The sequence below is a fragment of the Vulpes vulpes genome, chromosome 4 (assembly GCF_048418805.1).
Source record: "Vulpes vulpes isolate BD-2025 chromosome 4, VulVul3, whole genome shotgun sequence".
Taxonomy (NCBI): Eukaryota; Metazoa; Chordata; class Mammalia; order Carnivora; family Canidae; genus Vulpes; species Vulpes vulpes.
This window is the reverse complement of record NC_132783.1, coordinates 87,480,382-87,493,371: the sequence shown is the minus strand read 5'-3', so window position 1 is coordinate 87,493,371 and position 12,990 is coordinate 87,480,382. Positions and strand designations below refer to the sequence as shown.

Here is a 12,990-nt window from a genome sequence, read left to right as displayed (position 1 = left end):
CTTCTCTCTGTGTGTATTCAGTTTACTTCAGTAAGACACACATAACCACAGTGCAAGACCGCACCACACAAAATGAATGCTCAGTGCTTGGTATTGTCTGGCACCCAGTCCATGTTCACATTCCCCCACATATCTCAACAGTCTTTTCACAGCTAGTTTGTCCGATGCAAAGTCTGCACATGTCATTTGGTTGATAACATATCTTCACTCTTGGTCTAGAACAGCCCCCTGCTTTGATTTCATTGTTGTTGAAAAACTCAGGTCATTTGTCCTAAAGAATGTCCCGTGTTCTCTATATGTATACACATGGTATTAAGAGTTTCTTCATTCTTCCTTTTATTCCTATAAACTGGACAGTAGCTCTCAAGGCAGGATCAGATTCATGTTCAGCTTCTGGCAAGAATAGCTCCCAGGTGATGCTGGCAATTTCCTCTTGCCTGCTTGCTTGCTTGCTTGCTTTTTTAAAGATTTTACTTATTTATATGACAGAGAGAGTGTGAGAGAAGGGTTGCTGCAGAGGGAGAGGGAGAGGCAGGCTCCCCACTGAGCAGGGAGCCTGATGTGGGGCTGGATCCCAGGACCCTTCCTCTTGTCATATTTCAGGAGGCACGTGCTGTTGGCTGCCCCACTCTTATTTATGCTGAGGTTAGGGTATCAGATACTTCAGCCTGGTACCTCTCTTGAAAGTTTCTTTATCAACCTTTTTTCTAATTCTTTCTTTCTTTCTTTCTTTCTTTCTTTCTTTCTTTCTTTCTTTCTTTCTTTCTTTTCTTTCTTTTCTTTCTTTTCTTTCTTTTCTTTTTTTTTTTTTTTTTTTAATTTTTTATTTATTTATGATAGTCACAGAGAGAGAGAGAGAGGCAGAGACACAGGCGGAGGGAGAAGCAGGCTCCATGCACCGGGAGCCTGATGTGGGATTCGATCCCGGGTCTCCAGGATCGCGCCCTGGGCCAAAGGCAGGCGCCAAACCGCTGCGCCACCCAGGGATCCCTCTTTTCTTTCTTTTCTTTCTTTCTTTTCTTTCTTTTCTTTCTTTCTTTCTTTCTTTTTTTAGATTTTATTTATTTATTCAGAGAGAGAGAGAGACACAGGCAGAGGGAGAAGCAGGCTCCATGCAGGGAGCCCGATGTGGGACTTGATCCCGGGTCTCCAGGATAGCACCCCAGGCTGCAGGCGGTGCTAAACCGCTGAGCCACCGGAGCTGCCCTAATTTATTCTTTCATGTTTTATATCTGCCATTTGTATAATGAAGAATTTTTTCTTATGAATTTTTTTGCTTACCTGAAAATACAATTCCTGAAGGAAAGGCAGCATAAATGCCTGATTCTTTTTCCTTTATTATCAGTTTTTTGAGGAGGAGAAAGTTGGTGTTCAGTTTCTTCCGGTTGAGTTGGTTTGGGTTTTTTTGTTTGGTTTTGCTTTCCTTTTTTCAGTGTCATTATAAACTCATGCATTTTTATTTAGTCAATGTGTTTTAATCAGCTTCTGCCTTTAATCAGTTTGATATCAAACCGTGACATCATTGTCCAGCAGAGCCCTTTCTTGTGGCTCCTAGGTTGGTGTTTGCTTTGTGTTAAACTCATTGCATTGTTGCGATCTAATAAAGCTGCTTGAATAAATCCACAAGTGACGTATTATCACTTGACAGAACATAGTAGAAATTTATTTCCCTCACCAAAAGTGTCTAGTTCTCCAGGAAGCCATTTATTAATGTTTCAAAACTATGAAGTTTTTGGATAAATGACTAAGTCGTTCTCTCTCTCTTTTTTGCTATTCCACAGGCCAAGGTCAAGCCCCATCGGACCTTCAGGTTTAACGAGTGTGTCTGTACACCCTACAATGCAGATTTCGATGGTGATGAGATGAACCTTCATCTTCCTCAAACAGAGGAAGCTAAAGCAGAGGCCCTTGTTTTGATGGGGGTAGGTAGGATGACAGCCTCACTTTTATATAACAGCCCAAAAGGAGGGGAAAAGGGGCGGATCCTGTTTGAAAGCACCCTGTAGCATGTAAGGAAGTGTCTGCGACTGGTGGAGAGTCGAGTATTTTCTAGCCTATAATGTGCATCTCTAAGGGAAAGTACCTACCCAAGCACCAGCTGTGAAAAGATAAGACAAGGGTGTACCTAGTATCTTTACTGTTGGGTGGCGTAGGAAAAGCAGATGTTCTACACAGGTGGATGTTTTTTGGTAGCTGTAGGTTCTTTTAGGTACAGATACGTTTTACTGAATGTTCTGAGTGAAAACCTTCCTACAGTATAGTTCATGATTGCTGGTAATCTTAAGGACACACTAAACAAAATCATTTTGTAGAGGTTAGGTTTTCACTTTTCCCCAGTATTCTGGTTTTCTGTGCTACGGGCTGATTTGTCTGTAGCTGTCAGTGCTCCTACGTTCAAAACACTTTTCACCATTTCTGATTCATTCTTTTTAAATCTGTTTAGGGTGTTAGTATTGATTCTAAAGTGAAGGCAATTAAGTTCTACGAGCAAATCTATTACACTACAGGAGTATTCAACGGGGACAGGCAGGAGGGACTGCATTCTTGGCTTCTCTCTGGGTTCTTTATGCCTGAAGTTGATACAGCTTTTCTGGTAAAGCAAAGTATGTACTGTGGTGCATATTTTGTGTATGGACTTAAATACTAAGAAATTCATGTGGCTGAAGTACACTGTGGTCTTCAGTTTTTTTAAAACACTGATTCTTATTTATTCAAATGTTCCAGCATAGTGGAGTTACTTAAATAACATAAGAGGTTTACTTTTTTTTTTTTAAGATTTTATTTATTTATTCATGAGAGACAGAGAGGGAGAGAGGCAGAGACACAGGCAGAGGGAGAAGCAGGCCCCATGCAGGGAGCCTGACGCGGGACTCGATCCTGGGACTCCAGGGTCACGCCCTGAGCCAAACCACTGAGCCACCCAGGGATCCCCCCAACTCTGTTTTATCTCCAGCTCTTTTTATGTGTTTGTTCCTTATCCATGAATGTAGATGTTTGTTATGGTCATGATTTGTGATAGCCTCTTTTCCTTTTTTACTACTTAATGTATTACAAATGCCCCCTTGTGGGTGTCTGGGTGGCTCAGTCAGTTGAGTGTATGACTCTTGGTTTCGGCTCAGATCGTGATCTCAGGATTGTGAGATCAAACCCCACATGGGACATGGAGCCTGCTTAAGATTCTCTCTCCAAAAAAAAAAAAAAAAGATTCTCTCTCTCCCTCAGCCCCTCCTCCTGCTTTAAAGAAATTAATAATATAAATTTAAAAATTAAAAATGCGGGCAGCCCCGGTGGCCGAGTGGTTTAGCGTCACCTTCGGCCTGGGGTGTGATCCTGGAGACCCGGGATCGAGTCCCACATCGGGCTCCCTGCATGGAGCCTGCTTCTCCCTCTGCCTGTGTCTCTGCCTCTCTATTTCTCTCTGTGTCTCTCATGAATAAATAAAATATTTTTTAAAAAAATTAAAAATGCCCCCATTTGTTGTAAAGTCTTCATGATTATCCATTATAATGGCTTCACAGTATTTCACCAAGTTAACACACCAAGATTCATCTACCTTCTGTTGAATTTTTTTTTTCTTTTATTCATGAGAGAGAGAAAGAGGAAGAGACACAGGCAGAGAGAGAAGCAGACTCCTCACAGGGAGCCCGATGCAGACTCAATCCCCAGACCGGGATCACATCCTGAGCCAAAGACAGACACTCAAACACTGAGCCACCCAGGTGTCCCCCTTCTGTTGAAAATTTAGGGTATTTTCCCTATTTTGATGGATGAATCCATCCACGAGGATGAATCCCTCAAGGGCCATCTTTGTGCATTTGGAGTCTTCTGAACTATTTCTTCAGACTCCTCAGCCTTTTAAAATGATTTTGGTTGATGTGTATTGAGTGCCTGGGTGCCAAGTATTCTTCTAGGAATGTAGCATAGAATAAGGAAATCAAAGTTCTTGTTCTCCTCCCTTTTCAAGTAGGGAGAGGTGGAGAATAAATATAAAGTAAGTTAGGTGGCAGTAAGTGCTGAGAAGAAAGGAACAAAGCACAGAAGGAGGAAGGAAAATGAGAGGGGTCCTATTCCATAGAGGTTGGTCAGGGAGGGCTGTTGGAATGATAACACTTGAACCAACTTCTGAAGGAAGTGAAAAATTTAGTAGCATGGCTGTCAGCAAAAGAACAGTCCAAGCAGAGGAACAATAGGTGCAAAGACCCTGTGGTATGATCATTCCCCAGCAGGACAAGAGGCTAGCCTGTCTCCTCCTAAGCCTCAGTATTGTAGCAGTTGTGATGAGCGCTGTGTTGGGTGCTGGTGGACAGCAAGAGAGAAGATGATGGAGAGTGGGTGGCCACCATCCAGTTCTGCGCTCCCACTGTCAAATGGTGCGTTGATACTCTTTCTGGTCTCGTGCTCTCATTGCTGGTAAGCTCTCCAGAGGACATAATCAAGAGTTGTAAAGCATTAGAAACAGGCGATGTCCACCAATAAAAAGTAAGATTAAATTATGTCCCATTCATACCACAGAATCCCATGCAGCCCTTAGAAATGATGATACAGTTTGTAGAGTTATTCGCATGAAAGCTATTTATGATTTATCTTTTATTTAAAAGAACAGGCTGTGTATATGGCGTGATCCTACTTTGTTTGGTAAAGATGCTTCTCTGTAAAAACATTTATAGCCGGAAGTTGGAAGGCTTATATACCAAAATCCTATAACAATGGTTCTTTTGGTTTGGCAGTTCCATGCAGAGATGTTTTTTGGGATTTTTTTTTAATTTTTTCACCTTTTTTGTGTGTTTATTTTTTTTATATATAGAACATACTATTTTGGTAATAAAAAGTAATGTTTAGAATTTGCTACTGATAACAGCTCTGTAACTGATAGCTAGTGATAACATCCTGTCACCAACCAGTTGGACTTCAGCATTGACTTTTGTCAAAATAACATACCTTATTGGTTACAAATGACAATAAGACACAGGCTCCAAGGATATTGGGATGGAAGGATATTTAGTTACCATCAGGACAAATCCCCTCAATTTCATGTAAGAAAATTATCTTTACTCAGCAGTTCTGACTCAATGGAGTGGGTATGGTTCTAGCCTGAGTATAGTCCCAAGTTACCCTAGAGACTTGCAAAATATGCAGATCTCCGCTTCATGTGCTCAGCCCCCAGACCACCTCCTAATCCTACCACAGAGATTCTCGAAAGCAAGCATGAATAGCTGTCTTCCAACCCTAGTTGGAGGATCACTGCTGGGCTGAGAGAGCAGGTCTCTCCCTTGGATAGCCTTTCACTCCAGGTGAGGTTGCCCAGACAACCCATAAATAACACAAGTATCTTCACATCAAGATTTGAGCAAATTTATATGTCAGTTATGTCTCAACAATAGCAAAAATTGAGCAAATGCACTCTGATGCACAGAATGTTTAAACTTGTTAATTATGCCCTGAACACCCAGCCCCCCTTTTTGCTCAGTGCAGGCACTCATTAAATTTTGATTAAATCCTTTTGTTAATTATTATTAGCCAAGAGAAGTTCAGCAGTTCTGCCATCATTTTGGAGAGGTATGAAATTGACTTCAAAGATGACAGTGCTACTACTCATCATTCACAGAAGTGAATTTTCTTTGGAGAAATGAATTTATTAATAACTATGAAGTCTTTAAGTCTTACATATATGGAATTCTTGTAGGAATCCAAAACACGGGGATCCCTGGGAGGCGCAGCGGTTTGGCGCCTGCCTTTGGCCCAGGGCGCGATCCTGGAGACCCGGAATCGAATCCTACATCGGACTCCTGGTGCATGGAGCCTGCTTCTCCCTCTGCCTGTGTCTCTGCCTCTCTCTCTTTCTCTCTCTGTGACTATCATAAATTAATAATAAAAAAAAAGGAATCCAAAACAAGGGACGCCTGGGTGCCTCAGTGGTTGAGCATCTGCCTTCAGCTCGGTGTGATCCCAGGGACCTGGGATCGAGTCCCACATCAGGCTTCCCGCAGGGAGGCTGCTTCTCCCTTTGCCTATGGCTTTGCCTCTCTCTCTGTGTCTCTCATGAACAAATAAATAAATCTTTAAAGAAAAGGAATCCAAAACAATTTCACTTGGTATTTATTTCAGTGTTGGTAGGAACATATGAGGCCCATTGCTTATTTCCCCTCAACAGATAAAAGAACGAGGAGCTGGTGACAAAGCTGGGATTGAACCCCCTGGCTTACCTTTCTTAGCCTCTTTTTTTCTGCTCACCGGCCATTCTTTATTTATTTACACCAGTTCTGAGTCTTTGTGGTACAGTTCTGTGGCTTGCATCACGCAAGCCGAAGAACGTCCAGGAATGGCTAACATATTGTGTTTGTTTTGCCTTCAGACCAAAGCAAATCTGGTAACACCGAGGAATGGAGAACCACTAATTGCTGCTATTCAGGATTTTCTAACAGGTGTGTTGATGAATTTACTTGAAAGGAGACTGGAACACCAGGATTCTCATTCACAGTGAATCATGTCACAATTTAAAATGCCGTTTAATTTCCTGCACTTAATTCTGTTGTTTATGTGCCAAGTGTGACCGTGAACTGACTTGAGAGATTTAGTATTGGCTGGTTATGCGTGGGATCAGTAAGCATGTGTTGAGCTTGTAAAGTACACTAGACATTTTTCTAAGCATTAGAGATACGGTAGTGAGGCAGAAAGGCCCCTCTCCTTGTGGACCTTCAATCCAGTGGGAGCAGGGAGCCAGCAAGCAGTTGTATGTTTTAAATCACTCTTAGTAATAGTCCAAATCCATTTTAAAATTGAAACCTTGTGATTCTCTCATAATTTCATTCCATTTCTTTGTTTTGTGTTGTTTCCAACATTCGTAGGTGCCTATCTCCTCACCCTTAAGGACACTTTCTTTGACCGTGCCAAGGCTTGCCAAATCATTGCTTCGATACTGGTTGGCAAGGATGAGAAAATTAAAGTTCATCTCCCACCCCCTACGATATTAAAGGTTTGTGTGGGAACTGGAGGTGCTGGTGACAGATTAGCCCGTGAGCACTCTGCGGTCTTGAGACCAGGCTCAGCCAACTGATGCTGTTGCTTCCTTTGTCTTGTAGCCTGTCACCCTGTGGACGGGAAAGCAGATCTTCAGTGTCATCCTCAGACCTAGCGATGACAATCCAGTGAGGGCCAATCTCCGAACCAAGGGCAAGCAGTACTGTGGCAAAGGAGAAGATCTCTGTGTCAATGATTCCTGTGAGTTAAGACAGCAGAGTGGGAAGGGGCGGAAAACAGGTGGCCAATGACCACCTTCACATATTCACATAGCAAGCAAATCCAAGGTTTCTCTTAGGAAGTTTATCCTTTGGGGAAATGTAGTTGATGTTTTTCCTCTCAGATGTGACTCTCCATTTTTCTAAAAGCTAGAGATCGTGTAGATACGGGATCCAGTGATTAGAATGTTTTCCAGAGCTCTAGATGTGACTAGTTTCTGTAAATCAATGCAGTTTGTTTGTTTGTTTGTTTGTTTGTTTGTTTTTGCCATCAGCAAGGAATGTATTTAAGGAATATAATTTAATCACTTTACATCCCTAAATGTGTTCATGGCTTAAAAATATAACTAATAGGTCTGTTTACTGCCTCTCGAGTTCTTTATAACATGAAGATCAGGTGTAACCATGAATGAGAGAATTTAAATGTTAAACCATCTGAGTCATCCAGACTAACTCAACTTAAAGTATGGTCCAGAGACCAATGCCATTCAGGCAGCGTTTTGTTTGTGGCATGAGCTCCTCTGCTCCCCCCAGACTACTAATAAGCAGTTCCCAGCAGGCTAGTCTGAACAGCATGGACTTGGAATGGAATGGGCTTTGCTAGCAAGGCCTTGTGACAAGAAATGGATCTCCAGGACTCTGCACTGAAGAACTGAACTGCAGAGTCTCTGAAGGCCAAGAAGATCAAGATTTCTGTTCTGTCATGAGGAGTAAATGTTTTGAAGGGCACTGATTTATTTCAGGTTTCTGACCATTACTTTGAAAATACACTCTCTGGCCTTTTAAATGTTTTGGCTTCTTGTTTTAGATTGTATTTTGTTTCTACCTAGATGTGAATTTCATTTTGTTGTATAGGCTCTTCACGGTGACGTTAGTTTTCATTCTCTTGGGTGAGTAACAAAGTGCTTTACAGCTTATAGGGTACTTTGTTGACAATGATTTCATCAGATGCTCAAAATATCCTCATGACATAAAGATGACAGGTGGTTAATACTGTCATTCTCAGTTCACAGTTGAAAATGAGGGTCAAGTTGTACATTTTGGAGTTAGGATTGTAAGGTAACTAACTGGGCTTTTCATGCTTTTTAAAAGTCCCTAGATTTTTCTTTTTTTCTCCTCAAACATTTTTTTTTTTAAGATTTATTTATTTATTCATGATAGACATTAAGAGAGAGAGAGAGAGAGAGGCAGAGACACAGGCAGAGGGAGAAGCAGGCCCCATACTGGGAGCCTGACGCGGGACTTGATCCCGGGACTCCAGGATCACGCCCTGGGCCAAAGGCAGGCTCCAAACCACTGGGCCACCCAGGAATCCCTCCTCAAACATTTTTAAGAGAATTTTTATTCACTCTGCTATAATTTTCAATATGAGAATGTGTTTTTCTCAACTGCCCTCACACTGGTTTTGGAACGAGGCTAAGTATTAAGTAATTGTTTAAGTGCACGGTCATCGTTATCCTTGCAGATGTTACTATCCAGAACAGTGAGTTGATGAGTGGCAGCATGGACAAGGGAACACTGGGGTCAGGATCCAAGAACAACATTTTTTACATTTTGCTGCGAGACTGGGGGCAGAACGAAGCGGCCGATGCAATGTCGCGGCTTGCCAGGCTGGCTCCTGTCTACCTCTGTGAGTATTTCTGTATCCTCGCTTTACTGTTGTACTTGCTGAGGTCTTAGGGGCTTTGTGCTGTTTTCTTCTTTCCCTTAAGCCCCCCACTCCCACACACCACACACATACCTGCACACGGGAAAGGAGACTTCCTCCAGGCTAAATCATCTGTTCTTTGCTCCACAAAATTAGCTCAGTACTGACTGGTCCGGTTCAGATTTGAATTTGCTCTTGATTTCTTGTCTTACATGCACGGTAGCTCCCTCTTGGCCATCAGACAGGGTCATTAGACCAAGGGTCATTCACGGGCTGCTTCCCAGGTGCCTGCGCTCTGGGTGCAGCCCTCTTGGCCCTCGAGACTCAGCTCTGCCAGGTCCCTCAAGTCTTTCCCCTCTCGCCTTGCACTGTTCTGTTCCCTTAGTTAGCTTGTGTTTGTGCATGCTCTAGGTCCAGGTTTTTACATGCCCAAAAGCATTCTCATTCTACTCCTATACTTGATCGATTCTTTGGCTGGGTATGGAATTCTGGATTGAATTTTATCTTTCCTCAGAATTTTGAAGGTCCTGCCCTACTCTAGCCTTCAAAGCTGCTGTCAAAGTGGATTTCTATTCTTATTTTCACATTGTTGTATCTATCTTTTCATTCTGGAAGCTTTGAGAATCCTCTGTTTTTGGTGTTCTGGAGGTTCACAGTGGTAGACCCTTAGTTTGGGTCTTTTTTCATTTATTGTGCTGGGAGCTCTGGGAGCTCTCTTAATCTGCTGCCATGTGTCCTTCAGTTGTGGAAATTTTCTCATTTTTGGTTCAATTTGGTTTTGGGGTTTTTGTTGGTGGTGGTTACTGGTAATTTTCTAATCTCAATTTTCTGTTCTTTATTCTTGGAATTCCTGTTCATTGTATAAGTAGATCTTCTAGATTGGCTCTCTAATTTCCTTATCTTCTTTTCCCTGTTGTCTTTTTGTTTTTTGATTCCTTTATCTTTTAAAGTAATTCTATTGATTTTTTTCTAACTATCATTTATTTAGCTTCTAACCATAGTCTCCATTATTCTTTTTTTTTTTTTTTTAATTTTATTTATTCATGAGAGACACACAGAGAGGCAGAGACACAGTCAAGGGAGAAGCAGGCTCTATACAGGGAGCCCGACGTGGGACTTGATCCCTGGTCTCCAGGATCAGGCCCTGGGCTGAAGGCGGCGCTAAACCGCTGAGCCACCTGGGCTGCCCCTTCATTATTCTTACTTGCAGGTAGTTTTCTGCTTTTCTGGGTTGTTTTGTTTTGTTTCTCTCTCTCTCTTTTTTTTTTTAAGGCTTCCTTTTCTAAATTTCCAGATATATCTTCTCTATCAGACATAATATTTTTCATAGTTTTAATTGCTCCCTGAATTTTCTCATTGGTTTCATTTTTCTGTGCATTTGTTATCTTCAGTCTTTCATGTTGAAGGCTTTCCTCAAATATCTGGTGGTCTCTGGTTATCCATTCTTACTTTTAGGAGTGAGACCCCAAACACTGATAGGAAGTAGAGCCTATTGGTTGACAGGCTTCTCTGTTCCTTGATTGAGCTTCAAGTCAACTTTTTTATTGAGGAACTTGCCAAATATCCCTATCAGTAATGCTTTTCTCTAGAGAAGCTTGGTTTCTCCAGGAACATATCTTCTAATCTCTGCTTCTCCTCCCAACCCCAGTATTTGAGACCTGCTTGCTAGGATTCTGAGAGCTGGACAGGGAAAGGGGCTGAGGGATCACAGCCATGGAATATACTTTGCCTCATGCCCTGCTTTCCAGTCATCCCCATCTGCCTGCACCTAGTATCCCCAGTCCAGGGCTCTCTAATTGCATTAGTAAACTGCCATCTCTCACAGGAAAATACTGATTTTCCACCAGGTTTCCTTATTCCCAACACACAAAGTATCTCCATCTCCAAGCATCTGCAGAAGCTTGTAGTACCATTTCTGAGCCTTTCCAGACTAAGTGAGTCTTTATTTCCACAGCAAGTCTTAGGCATCCTTTCCTCACACTGCCAAGCGAGGTGCCTCTCGTCCACTGTCTTTCTACATATTAGTGGTAGGATTATTGGTGGTATATAGTTCCCTCAGTGGTGGGGTTTTTCTGTGTTTTGGAATGATTTCTGAAGAGGGGAAAAAGGTGTGGGCGGAAAGGTCTCTGAGATGGTGTCCTAGAACAAGAAGTCAGGTGACTCACTTTCTATTGCTTTCTCCGGCTGCTTTTCGGTATTATATTAATATCAGTCCACTTTATATTGTAGTTAATTGGAGCCATTACTTGCTCCCCACTGGGTTGTAAGGTCTCTGACCAGATTCAGTGAGTCTTGGTCATTTTTATATAATTCAATGGGGACTGACGTGATACATTATTATTTAAGTGGGTCATGACATGTTTTCTGAAGATGTAAACTTGTTTCCACAGAATAGGTTGACTAACACTCACGATCCTCTCTGCTCTACCTGCCAACTATTCTGCAGCAAACCGTGGATTCTCAATTGGGATTGGTGATGTCACACCTGGTCAAGGACTGCTCAAGGCCAAGTATGAGCTGCTGAATGCTGGCTATAAAAAATGTGATGAGTACATCGAAGCCCTAAACACAGGCAAGCTGCAACAGCAGCCTGGTTGCACCGCTGAGGAGACTTTGGAGGTGAGTGGGGCCCTGTAGGTGGATTAGCCACTTTGTGTGCATGGGGTTGTGCTGCAAGCCTGAGGAGAAGGTAACAGAGGGGAGGGGGAAGTAAATGCAATGGCTTTAGCCCTAGGGGAGGATCTTCAATCAGATCCTTTACATCCCCAGCAGCTCTCAAGTTCTAGGTAGCGAAACATGGCCACCTGTTCACTTGACCACACGGGGCTGCTCTTGTTCCGCCATCACACTTAGACCCTTCTGTAACAGGTACTCCAGCACTTCTGCCCTTTCTGTTTCTAGCATCTTTCAAGGATAGACCAGCAGCCACAGCTCTTTAAATGGATGATCTTTGATGGGACCCCTGGCTGGCTCAGTTGGTAGAACATACCACTCTTGATCACAGGGTTGTAGGTTCAAGCTCCACGTTGGATGTAGAGATTACTTTAAAATCTTCAAAAAACAAAACAAACATCAGCAGCTGGTCTTTGAAAGAAACTTGTACACAGAAGAGGGAAGACTCATGCCTGAGAGTCCCTTGCCTGTCCGCTGCCCCTGTCAGGTTTGAAACTAGGTCAGCTGAGAACTTGACCAGCAAGTGTCAGAATGGGAACGGCCACCAGCCTCTGTGAAGCCCTACGCTCTCTCTCAGCCTGGGTCAGCAGTCTGATCGTACCAGGATCTTTCCTGGCTCTCTTCTGTCTTCCCTGCAGCCCCTGGCCCAGGGCTTTCACTTACCTAAGTGTGGAAGAACAGCTTAGCAGTCAAGTTTTCTGATGAAAGGGCTTTTTGTGAACTAGAAAGAAAGCAGAGTTGTAAGCGCTATTCACCCTTAGCTCATTCTTAATCTCACTGTCTTAGAGAAAGAAATGAAGGTTTCTCACTGGTACTACCTGGAAAGTTACTTGGGGCTCCAGCAGCATTTGGTTTTAATGGAACTGTGGCCCTTCACTGATTCAGCACCTTAAATTGTGAATTGAGAAAGGACAGCCTGTGGAAGAGCTCATGGACTAGAATATTCTTGTAGAGTCTCCTTATCACATGCTCAATTTATGGGAATTCACATGTGTGCTTGAAAAGTAAAAAACAAGCGGTAGATGTTATATATAGTTCAAGCCATTCTGCTTTACCATGTGCTACACATTACCTTACTTCATGCGCGGATTTAGGCAGATGTTTGTGTATAAAGTGATACACGTACACACGTATTGTGGTATAGGGCGCTATATACAAAACCATTTGCATTCTATCTCATGGGTCATTTATTTATTTTTATTTTTTATTTTTTTCCTCATGGGTCATTTAAAGGATTTAAAAAATAAAGATGTTTCAAGGTTTTATTACTAATAAAACCTTTTTTTTTTTTTTTACCTCAAACACTGGTTTTAGAACCTTATGGAAGATATGGGTCTTTATAGATAAGCCATATTGGTCTTCAGAGGCTCAAAAATCTGTCTTTTGGAAATCTGACATCTGGCTTAAATTTTTTCAAATTTCATTAAATGTCAG

At 42.3% G+C, this 12,990-nt stretch overlaps 1 protein-coding gene across 1 annotated transcript in view; it reads left to right on the top strand.

Annotated features, from left to right (window-relative positions):
* The window catches only part of POLR3A (RNA polymerase III subunit A), a 49,878-nt gene that overhangs the window by 16,175 nt on the left and 20,713 nt on the right, over positions 1-12,990 (top strand). Inside the window, exons 11-16 of the mRNA XM_026005341.2 lie at positions 1,782-1,922; positions 6,353-6,422; positions 6,846-6,973; positions 7,080-7,218; positions 8,701-8,865; positions 11,330-11,502. Coding sequence (XP_025861126.1) covers positions 1,782-1,922; positions 6,353-6,422; positions 6,846-6,973; positions 7,080-7,218; positions 8,701-8,865; positions 11,330-11,502 — 816 coding nt within the window. The remainder of the gene's footprint in view (positions 1-1,781; positions 1,923-6,352; positions 6,423-6,845; positions 6,974-7,079; positions 7,219-8,700; positions 8,866-11,329; positions 11,503-12,990) is intronic.